We start from the raw sequence: 12,295 nt of genomic DNA, 5'->3' as shown, positions 1-12,295 counted from the left end.
AGTGATTGTTTACACTGGTCCGTGCTTGGTAAAACACTGTGGATTTAGTGTGGACAGGTTGAATAGCAGATGCGCTGCGCGACTGGTGCTTTTTACAGTTAAAGCAGAAGTGGAGTGGAGGATATGGTTGTTATCGGGAGTAGAAAGCTACCAAAAGAGTAGACTAGCCGATGTACATGTGAAGTGGTGCTAGCAACATAATTTTTTACATCCCTTGTCYTCTGTTTCGCTCTATACTGCTGCAACAAAAATTTGCCCAGGCTTGAGGTTTCTGCAGAACCATTCTAAAAATACATTTTAGTGTAGTTAATGGAGCTGGGTAGCACTTAGGGACTATCTTGTATTGTGATATTGGTTTAAAGACAGGAAGCATGTCCCTCAACTCGTTGATAGGCTTAGATCTACTGTAGAAGATGTGTGTACTGTTACTGCATTATTAACTCCAGTACCAGGTCTGTGCTGCATCAGACTCCTGTCTGGCCCACTGTTCATTAGTCAAGTTTCCATTGACCCAGGTTTATTTGACAAAGCAATGTCGCAGAAAAATATAAATAAATTTGCGACATGTGTAATGGAAACGGCAGCTACGGGAGAAATGTTCTGAAGATCAACAACATTTTTATCTGTTCGAGGGGGTGGGTTTTTCTTTTGTCAAACTTACTTGCGACAAATGATTGTCGAATAATTGAGAAGGTATACTGGGCACAATGTTATCAAAGCTCCAGTCTCTACATTTAATTCTAAATGCCTACTGCTTGCTTAATCGTTCAAGAATGCCTGACTTGCTTCGCCTCGCTTTTCTGGTTGGCTGAGCGCAAGTTTCACCACCCAATTATTTCAGCTCTACAGTAAGTTTCACTGTGGCTATACATTGGCAGATGAGAATTATTAGAATATTTCAAGTATTAGTAAATTCTTACATTCGGTAGCCATGATGTGCTTTGTAAGGCTGGTCATGGCTCAAATCAACAGCATCATCCCAGATACCCTAGACCCACTTCAATTCGCAGATGATGCAATCTCTATTGCACTCCACACTGSTCTTCCCACCTGGACAAAAGAACAGCTATGTGAAAATGCTGTTCATTGACTATAGCTCAGCGTTCAACACCATAGTTTCTTCCAAGCTCATCGCTAAGGACCCTGGGACTAAACACCTCTCTCTGMAACTGGATCCTGGACTTCCTGACGGGCYGCCCCCAGGTGATAAGGGTAGGCAACAACACATCTGCCACGCGGATCCTCAACACGGGAGCCCCTCAGAGGTGCGTGCTTAGTCCCCTCCTGTACTCCCTGTTCACCCACGACTGCATGGCCACACCAAGACAGTTGTGAAGAGGGCATGACAACACCTTTCCCCCTCAGGAGACTGAAAAGATTTGGCATGGGTCCCCAGATCCTCAAAGTTTGACAGCTGCACCATCAAGAGCATCCTGACCAGTTGCCATACCAGGCGGTGATGCAACTGCTCGGCATCTGACAGTAAGGCGCTACAGAGGGCAGTGCGTACGGCGTAGTACGTCACTGGGGCCAAGCTTCCTGYATCCAGGACCTCTATACTAGGCGGTGTCAGAGGAAAGCCCAAAATATTGTCAGACTCCAATCACCCAAGTCATAGTGTTGTCTCTCCTACCGCAAGTCACGCAGTACTGGAGCGCCAAGTCTAGGTCCAAAGGGGGCTCCTTATTAACAGCTCCTAACCCCAAGCCATAAGACTGCTGAGCAATTAATCCAATGGCCACCCTGACTATTTACATTGCCCCCCCCCCCCACCCAGTGTTTTTTACCCTGCTACTTACTGTTTTATCTATGCGTAGTCACTTTACTCCTACCTACATGTACAAATTACTTTGACTAACATGTACCCCCGCACATTGACTCAGTACCGGTACCCCCTGTATATAGCCTGTTTTTTTGTTTCAATAAATATTTTCTTAACTCTATTTCTTGAACTGCATTGTTGGATAAGGGCGTGTGAGTAAGCATTTCACTGTCAGGTTATATTTGGCGCATGTGACAAATAAAATTTGATTTGATTCTATCCATGCTCGCTTTTGCAGGCTACATGAGACCGATAGGTGGGAGGGCATACAGGCTGTCGCCAATTTATTTATGTCGATTTGCCAAAATGGTTAATGGGAACAATTCAACCACTTAATTTTTAATAGACACTAGGTTTTAGCAACAAAAAAAAATKGTTCTTTACTGTGACATCATTATATACAGCTTTTTCGATCTATAGAAGACCGTTTAAATGGAAACACACCGTAGCAGATAATTGTTGCATTTATTTTTAATGCAAACTTAGTAACTGTTGACACAATCACTGGACAAGTTAATGGAAACATGGCTACTAAGAGCTTTTAAGTAGGGCTTCGCTTGAGAGGAATGACTTTGACGTGCACCCACTGCTCTGTCTCTCGATCAATACCTAGTAACACATACCTCTCAACACATAACCGTAGATGTTCACCAAACAGATGTTCATTATTATGGTTTTTATTTTCTCATTAAATATCAACCTATTGTCCTAAAAGTCTCCCTCTGTCCCATTTCTCTCTCCCTCCGCTATTATCTCCACCCTTCTTTCCTCTTTCTGTTCACCAGCAGCAGTCAGGCCTGATTAGTCGAGTGACAGATACAGTCAAGAGCATCGTTCCTTCCTGGATGCAGAAATACTTCACAAACGGGGAGGCTGCAGAAGGGGGAGGGGCCATGTTGGGGGAGGAGCCGAACAGTCAGGCCCCTCCTAATGGCAGCGAGGAGGTAGACCCCCTTCCTGATGGACGGGACTCTGCGGAGCCCGCTACCAGTAATACAGGTGAGCTGATATGGCATATTATACAGTATATCAAATATATTCATTCAGACATCTGGCCCATTGGTGTCGTATTTTAACTTTTAATACGGCACACCTGTTAACTGAAATGCATTCCAGGTGAAGTTGGTTGAGAGAATGCCAAGAGTGCAAAGCTGTCATCAAGCCAAAGGGTGGCTATTTGAAGAATCTCAAATATATAAAACACTTTTTTGCTTACTACATGTTTCCATATGTGTTATTTCATAGTTTTGATGTCTTAACTATTATTCTACAATGTAGAAAATAGTACAAATAAAGAAAAACCGTTGAATGAGTAGGTGTTCTAAAACTTTTGACCGGTAGTGTATCTAACACACAAAATCCATGTGTACGTGTGTCTATAGTGCGTATGTTTGTGTTGCTTCACAGTCCCTGCTGTTACATAAGATGTATTTTTATCTATTTTTTTTAAATCTGATTCTACTGCTTGCATCAGTTACCTGACGTAGAGTTCCATGTAGTCATGGCTCTATGTAGTACTGTGCACCTCCCATGGTATGTTCTGGACTTGGGGGCTGTGAAGAGACCTCTGGTGGCATGTCTTGGGGGGGTATGCATGGGTGTCCGAGTTGTGCACCAGTACTTCAGACAGCTCGGTGCTTTCAACATGTCAATACCTTTCACAAATACAAGTAGTGATAAAGTCAATCTCTCCTCTACTTTGARCCAGGAGAGATTTACGTTCATCTTGTTTGCTCTCTGTGTACATCCAAGAGCCAGCCATGCTGCCCTGTTCTGAACCAATTGCAATTTTTCTAAGTCCCTCTTCGTGGCACCTGACCACACGACTGATCAGTAGTCCAGGTGCAACAAAACTAGAGTCTGTAGGACCTGCCTTGTTGATAGTGCTGTTAAGAAGGTAGAGCAGCGCTTTTATTATGGACAGACTTCTCCCCTTCTTAGCTACTGTTAACTGTCATGGTCAAAACATATTTTTACAATCCAGGGTTACTCCAAGCAGTTTCGTCACCTCAATTTACACATAATTTATTACAAGATTTTGAGGTTTATGGTTTAGTGAATGATTTCTCCCAAATACAATGCTTTAAGTGTTTTGAAATATTTAAGACCAACTTATTCCTTGCCACAAAATCTGAAAAGAACTGCAGCTCTTTTAAGTGTTGCAGTCATTTCAGTTGCTGTAGTAGCTGACATGTATAGTGTTGAATCATCTGGATACATAGACACACTGGCTTTACTCAAAGCCAGTGACATGTCGTTAACCTTTCTAGCGCAGGCGTTCCGCTAGCGGAACCCCTCGACAACATTCCGCTGAAAAGGCAGCGCGGGAAATCCCAAAATATATTTTTTAAATATGTAACTTTCACATATTAACTTATTAACATATTAACGGTAGCGTCCCACCTCGTCAACAGCCAGTGAAACTGCAGGGGGCCAAATTCAAAACAACAGAAATCCCATAATTTAAATTCCTCAAACATACAAGTATTTTAAAGCTACGTTTGTTGTAAATCCAGCAAAAGTGTCCGATTTCAAAAAGGTTTTACGACGAAAGCACACCAAACGATTATGTTAGGTATGAGCCAAGTCACAGAAAGACAGCCGTTTTTCCAGCCAAAGAGAGAAGTAACAAAAAGCGGAAATAGAGATTAAAATTAATCACTAACCTTTGATCTTCATCAGATGACACTCATAGGACTTCATGTTACACAATACATGTATGTTTTGTTCGGTAAAGTTCATATTTATATCCAAAAATCTGAGTTTAGGCGGGACGCTACTGTCTCACTTGGCAAAAAGCCTGAGAAAATGCAGAGCGCCATATTCAAATTAATTACTATAAAATCAAACTTTCATTAAATCACACATGAAAGATACCAAATTTAAGCTATGTTGGCTGGATTCACAACCAGTGTGTCAGAATTCAAATAGGCTTTTCGGCGAAAGCATACGATACTATTTTCTGAGGATAGCACCATTGTAAACCAAGAGAGATAAGCATATTCCAACCCTGCAGGCACGACACACAACGCAGAAATAAAAATATAATTCATGCCTTACCTTTGACGAGCTTCTGTTGTTGRMACTCCAATATGTCCCATAAACATCACAAATGGTCCTTTTGTTGGATTAATTCCGTCGATATATATCCAAAATGTCCATTTATTTGGCGCGTTTGATCCAGAAAAACACAGGTTCCAACTTGCTCAAACATGACGACAAAATATCTCAAAGGTTACCTGTAAACTTTGCCAAAAAATGTCAAACTACTTTTGTAATACAACTTTAGGTATTTTTTWACGTTAATAATCGATMAAATTGAAGACGGGATGATCTGTGTTCAATACAGGATTAAAACCAACCGTAGCATGCCTTCTGGTCATGTGCTTCTATCTCACAGGACACCTAGAGTGACTCGACTTCAAGATGGCCGTATTTCTTCATTACACAAAGGAATAACCTCAACCAATTTCTCTAGACTGTTGACATCCAGTGGAAGCCGTAGGAACTGCAAGCAAGTCGCTTAGAAATCTGGTTTCCCAATAAACTCATTGAAAAGACAGTGACCCCCAAAAAACGGAATGTTTTGTCCTCAGGGTTTCKYCTGCTAAATAAGATCTGGTATACTCACAGACATGATTCAAACAGTTTTATAAACTTCAGAGTGTTTTCTATCCAAATCTACTAATAATATGCATATCTTATTTTCTGGGGATGAGTAGCTGGCAGTTTAATTTGGGTATGCTTTTCATCCAAACGTGAAAATGCTGCCCCCTACCCTAGAGAAGTTAAGTCCAATACAGCAAATGAAAGAAACATCTTGTTAATCTACCCATCATGTCCGATTTCAAAAATGCTTTACAGCGAAAGCACAACATATGATTATGTTAGTTCAGAGCCAAGTCAAAAAAACACACAGMCATTTCCAGCCAAAGATAGGAGTCACAAAAAGCAGAAATATAGATAAAATTAATCACAAACCTTTGATCTTCATCAGATGACACTCATAGGACATCATGTTACACAGTAATGTATGTTTTGTTCAATAATGTGCATATTTATATCCAAAAATCTCAGTTTACATTGGTGCGTTACGTGCAGTAATGTTTTGATTCCAAAACATCCAGTGATCTTGCAGATAGCCACAGAAATCCCAGAAATACTCATAATAAACATCGATAAAAGATACAAGTGTTATTCACAGAATTAAAGAGACTTCTCCTTAATGCAACCGCTGTGTCAGATTTCAAAAAAACTTTACGGAAAACGCATAATCTGAGTACGGCGCTCAGAGCGCAATCCAGCCAAAGAAATTTCTGCCATGTTGGAGTCAACAGAAGTTAGAAATAACATGATAAATATTCACTTACCTTTGATGATCTTCATCAGAATGCACTCCCAGGAATCCCAGTTCGACAAATGACTGATTTGTTCCATAAAGTCCATAATTTATGTCCAAATAGCCACTAGTTGTTAGCGTGTTCAGCCCAGTAATCCATCTTCATGAGCACTAGGTCCAGACAAAAACTCATAGTTCCGTTACAGGTCGTAGAAACATATCAAAATATGTATGGAATCAATCTTTAGGATGTTTTTAACATAAATCATTAATAATGTTCCAACCGGAGAATTCCATCGTTCCAGTGCTTTGCTTCAAACGAGAGGTAACTCTGTCGGGAGCGCGCGTCACGAGCCYGAGACACTCTGCCAGACCACTGACTCAAACAGGTCTCATGAGCCCCTCCTTTATAGCAGAGCCCTGAAACAMGTTTCTAAAGACGGTTGACATCTAGTGGAAGCYTTAGGAAGTGCAACTTMACCCCATAGACACTGTGTATTCGGTAGGCCAAGCATTGAAAAACTACAAACCTCAGATTTCCCACTTCCTGGTTGGATTTTTCTCATGTTTTCGCCTGCCATATGAGTTCTGTTATACACAGACATCATTCAAACAGTTTTAGAAACTTTAGAGTTTTTTTAATCCAATACTACTAATATGCATATATTAGGATGTGGGACAGAGTAGCAGGTAGTTTGCTCTGAGCATGCATTTCATGCAAAAGTGAAACCCCTACCCCAAATAGGTTAATAAAGTTCGAAAGAATTAAGGGGCCTAGACAGCTGCCCTGGGGACTTCCTGATTCTACCTGGATTATGTTGAAGAGGCTTTGATTAAAGAACACCTGTGTTCTGTTAGACAGCTCTTTATCCACAATATAGGAGATGTAAAGCCATAACACCATTTTTGTGCAGCAGACTATGATCATTAATGTCAAAAGCTGTACTGGAGTTCAACAAAACAGTCCCCACAATCTTTCTATCATAAATTTCTCTCATCCAGTTATCAGCCATTTGTGTAAGTACTTGCTTGTTGAATGTCTGTCAATTTGTTTACTGTAAAATAGCATTGTATTTGGTCAAACACAATTTTCCCGAAAGTTGTTACCAACCCAAAAACKAAGGGTTGGTAACAGGCTGATTGGTCGGCTATTTGAGCCTGTTAGGGGGGGCTTAACTTTTCTTAGGTAGTGTAATGACTTTTGCTTCCCTCCAGGCCTGAGGGCGCACACTTTCTAGTAGGCTTAAATTGAAGGGGACCCTGGAGAAGGGGTCCCCCTTCAGTGCCATTTTGAAGCTCAAAATATGCATCAACCCGTCTTAACCCTARTAATTTCTCCTCCACCCCTCCAGAGCCTTCGACAAGCAGGGTATCCCTGAACTTCCAGGATGTTCTGTCGAGGCCCCCCCTCAACCGCTCCTACCTCCATTTCCCCTCCCTGGACGCCTCACCGGCCCTGGGGAGCCCAAGCTCCCTTTTCTCCCAGCCCTCCACCTCCTCCGCTCCATTCGCTGGGGGCCCCTTCACTGGGGCGTCGACCAGCTTCTCCCTAGTCAAGGAGGTCAAGGACAATAGCTCCCAGCACGAGGATGACAACATCTCCACCACCAGCGGCTTCTCGTCACGCGCATCAGAAAAAGGTAGTGTGGATTGTTTGTGGTAAGAGTACTGAATCACGTTTTCGCCATGAACAATCCTGTTGAGTTCTAGAGTCAGCAGAATATATTTTAATGGTTGAAAGTGGCTTTTGGAAATAATTTCCCAAATCTTGAAAATAACATTTTAGGATCCATAGCCAGTACTACTGAAATTCAGTCCTTTGTTATGTATTTGCATGACACAAGTTTGAGTAATCACACAATGTCTCTTCTCTGTACCCAGATGTACCAAACTTTAAGACCACGTCGCTACCCCAGCTCTGTTTTCCGGAGATGGACCGGACAAACTCTGGGCCCCAGCAGTCCCAGTCCAGTCTCAAGAAGCCTGCGTTCAACCTGTCTGTCTTTGGGACTTCCTCCACTGTGAGTGTCAGTCAGTCAAATCAGTCCTCCACTGTGAGTGTCAGTCAGTCAAATCAGTCCTCCACTGTGAGTGCCAGTCGAGAGTCCTCAAACTCTTAAAGTTACTTGCTTAGCTATCGATGTTAAGGTGATTTACTTTGACCAGCTGCAATGATGACCGATTCGTTACAGGAAAACCTGCATACATACATGTGGCTTGGAAACTGTTGCTTTTGCGCCGTTGTGATTGTTTGACATGCGGCCTCCATGTTTTTCTTCTCCACTAGTCCACGTTGAACAGTTCAGTGCTGAACTCCAGTCAGTTGGGGGATTCCCCCTTCTACCCAGGGAAGACTACCTACGGGGGAGCAGCTGCTGTTAGAACAGCCCGCTCACGCACAGCCACACCTTACCAGGTAATGCTCCCCACTCCACTACAACTCAAGTGTTTTCCCTATTGATTTTCTCCTAGGCAAGAAATACCCCCCCCTCCCCCAAAAGCAATATTCTGGCCTGCCAGCACCAACATTGTAATTTCAAACGGATAGGAGATATTATGTTAGTCACGGGAAATAGAGCTGTGATGCCCTGTGCTGAATAATAATAGATAGTATGTTAGTCAGGGGAAATAGAGCTGTGATGATCTGAATAATAACAGATAGGAAATAGTATGTTAGTCAGGGGAAATGGAGCTGCTAGATGGAGCTGCTAGATGGAGCTGCTAGATGGAGCTGCTAGAGACATGTTAGAGAAATCTGCTGTTTTATATTGAACGTGAGGTGTTATTTTGTTGCCTCAATTGAGTGATCGGGGCGTGCAACTATAGTTTTCCTTCACAGAAAACACGTTAATGCAACACATTCGTCAGAAAATAGCTTCACAGAAGTGCATCACTATTTGGCTAGCAGCCACACAAGTAAATTTGCTTTTTTGCAAAAACGATGGATGGCCACCATATTTCTGTTTATCATAGAAATAATATATCCATCTACATTTCCTAATGTTTTTCTTTAAGTAAATCTTGCATTTTACCAGAGAACTAGGCTSGYTACACTGAGAAAAGTACCTTCACTTCAGTCTGACTACTGTCTGCTGACAGAATGCACATTTGTGAATTCTCATCCGAGTGAAGTAGTGCAACTGAAGCACACAATTAGTCKGATGCCAAGCAGAAATTACAATAAGAAGCATTTTAGATCTGTGTTTCTAAAACACAGCAATATTTCTTCTGCGTGATCTTTTTTCCTGCGTCAACGCCACCCCTGAGCTGTTTGATGCCCTGTGCTGAACATTAACTGGAGGTACAGGGTATTAACCTGCAGCATGACTTGACCAAAGCTCTGCCTTTCCACCACTGCTGTTTCATTAACCTGGCATTCATTCAAACCATGTGTGCCGTTAACCACTTTGTGGCAAATGGGTTTGTAGAAAGTGCTTCTCTATGTAAATAGAATGTGATTGATGGATGTGTATTTCCCCTCTAGGCTCCATTGCGGAGACAGATCAAGGCCAAGCCTGCTGTGGCTCTGCCCTGTGGGGTGACCAGTGCTACCGCCCGACGCATCTTACAGTCCCTGGAGCGCATGTCCAGCCCCCTCGCTGTGTGTACCAATAAAGTTGTTTACATTGAATTAAATATGGAACCCTCAGATTTGCACGAACAGTGGCCATTTCAGCTTGGCGCAATGGCTACAAAACCATCTGATAGAAATGTATTGTATAGATCCTCTGTGTATATAGTATTAGTGTCAGCTGTTAGACCTACATTTCTGTCGAAGCCATTTGTAGTGGTGAATCCTCACAAGGAAATAATGTTTACATGTTAAGCAGTGGAGGCTGCTGAGGGGAGAACAGCTCATAATAATGGCTGGAACGGAGCAAATGGAATGGCATCAAACACATGGAAACCATATGTTTGATCTATTTGATTTCTTTCCACTCATTCTGCTCCATCTGTTACCATGAGTCCGTCCTCCCCAATTAAGGTGCCACCAACCTCCTGTGGTGTCCACTTGGCTACCAAGCTATGGTAAATATTTCTGTCTCTGTTGGAAGTTATTTATGGTAACAAATGCATTATTTGTGTGTTTGTCTTAACAGGATGCCAAGAGAATCCCCTATACGGTGTCCTCTCCCTTGTCAAAAGTAAGTGTTGTGAATTTCTCTTTCTCTTTTTATTCTCAATTGTTGTCACATAGCTCACATTTATTTCTCTTATTTCCTGCAGTCCCCTGATGGCAGCACTCTGGACCTTTCACATTTCCAGGCCCCCAAAAAACGGGTAAGTGTTTGAGACACCGACCCTTTATCATGGACATTTTGCTTATATCATTCATTACAGTAAATACCCTACTAGAGAAATGTGAATTTTGAAATGAGGTAAGTTTGCTAATATGGATGATTGTGAATGGGACAATTGATAGCTACAACAGTCAAAAGCCCTATTCGGACGTGATTTTAGATTTACTGGAGGAGTTTGGGTAATGTAATTATGTGCTCGCGCACAGAACACCACAGCTGTAATTTCAGTCCTGTCCAAATCTTTCATGTCAGTTATTTTTACATTACAGGAGAGTAATAATTACAGACAGAATAATATTTTTTTGTGAACTCGAAGGTCATCTGATAATACTAGTCCCGTGCGAATCGACATCCCTGTGTTTTGAGAGAAATGTCTGAGTTTGACATGTGTTGCTCACGGTTTGATCAAGAAAACAATAACTGATTTAAGAAATTGAATGAAGTGCTGCCCATAACTTTATATGAAGGGCCTACATCTACCAACTTTCACAGTGAATGCTTTTGTTCATATGTTTTGTGGGTATTAATTAAATTTTGCCAAATATATCAATAAAAGATATTGCGCTTATTTAATGTTACCCTTGCTGTTAATAGATCGCAAAGCAGCATACAACTGACCTAAATGTTTGGAAAAAGCTACATTTCTCATCCGTAGCCTTAAAACGCATCTCGGGTGCAAGTGCACTGTAGTTCACATCTGAAGGCATTAAGGACGTACGGCGGATCGCTAAAATATTCAAATGATTATGATCACACATCCTCAATTCAAATATTATGGCGACACGATACCAAAGATGGTATGGTTTAGAAACTTTGGAACCAAGCTGGAGATATCAGTGTGGCCCTATCACCTGGACATGTTGAAATATCTTCACGCCTAGAATAAAAAACTCCAGGCTTCTGTCATAAATGTCAATTTAGAGAGAGAAAAGAAAGAATTACAGGGGGCACTTTGGGGGACAAAAACAAATCCCTTCCGAATCGTCTGTAGTAATGGACATTCTGAAGTAATAATTATATAACCAACGTTCTGTGGTAATACTAGTCCCGTGCGACTAGGGATAAAGTAGTTTTATGGGTAGTATAAATAACTAGTGCACATTAATGTTATAAACTTAGCATTCTATTTATTGTTATTGTGATAATTCAGTACTTGTATTGTTACATGGATTTTGGTCCATATCGCCCAGCTAGTGTTCATCTTCAAAACCCCAATACATTATCTCTTGACACTGACAGCTGACCTTATAGCATTTCAAACCTGGGTTAGTGTTCTCCAGCTGTTAGTCCACAATGTTACAAACCACAACAGCTAACATGCACAGCAGCAGCTGGAAGGTCTTGAGCCAAACACTGCTATTGATTGGTTTGAAAAGTGCTGTCACTAGCTCCTCCTTCCCGTATTGCCGTCTGCTGGCGTGGCGTGTCTGCAGTAGTTAACAGGAGTGTTAGTCTGGGTCAGATGATCATCTCTGCTCTGCYGTGTTTATGTCCTGTATGTGATCTGGCGTGTGTTAAAGTAAGCGGGCATTTGTTTGAGTGAGTGTAGAGTGTGCGCTGCTATCTAGCGGGGTCCAAGGCTGGATGGTCGTCAGTAACTATTAAATGGTCCCAGCTGTSGCAGCTGGTCACTAAGCCCTGACAATGGGCCATTGAGTAGTAAGGGTGTCGCGTAGTAGGCCTGAAGGCTAAACTAAAAACCTTAAGTTAATCTTAAGCCTATATTAAACTCTACAAAATWACCGATGGCGGCGCCGCAAAAGCACTTCTGTGTAAGGGTGTTTATTTACATAGTGATTCCCAAAACAACAGTACTGCCGCAACAAAAGTATA

General features: G+C 41.9%; 1 protein-coding gene across 3 annotated transcripts in view; it reads left to right on the top strand.

Moving 5' to 3' along the window:
- Positions 1–12,295, top strand: part of LOC112068401 (nuclear pore complex protein Nup153) — a 29,947-nt gene that overhangs the window by 5,307 nt on the left and 12,345 nt on the right. For 2 of the 3 annotated variants that reach the window (XM_024135550.2, XM_024135552.2), the window contains exons 2-8: positions 2,608–2,821; positions 7,514–7,801; positions 8,043–8,182; positions 8,449–8,577; positions 9,646–9,762; positions 10,262–10,306; positions 10,389–10,442. In XM_024135550.2, coding sequence (XP_023991318.1) covers positions 2,608–2,821; positions 7,514–7,801; positions 8,043–8,182; positions 8,449–8,577; positions 9,646–9,762; positions 10,262–10,306; positions 10,389–10,442 — 987 coding nt within the window. The remainder of the gene's footprint in view (positions 1–2,607; positions 2,822–7,513; positions 7,802–8,042; positions 8,183–8,448; positions 8,578–9,645; positions 9,763–10,261; positions 10,307–10,388; positions 10,443–12,295) is intronic. The other variant, XM_024135551.2, reaches the window with a different exon arrangement.

Source organism: Salvelinus sp. IW2-2015, unplaced genomic scaffold, assembly GCF_002910315.2.
Source record: "Salvelinus sp. IW2-2015 unplaced genomic scaffold, ASM291031v2 Un_scaffold495, whole genome shotgun sequence".
NCBI lineage: Eukaryota > Metazoa > Chordata > Actinopteri > Salmoniformes > Salmonidae > Salvelinus > Salvelinus sp. IW2-2015.
This window is presented reverse-complemented; position numbering and strand designations above follow the sequence as displayed.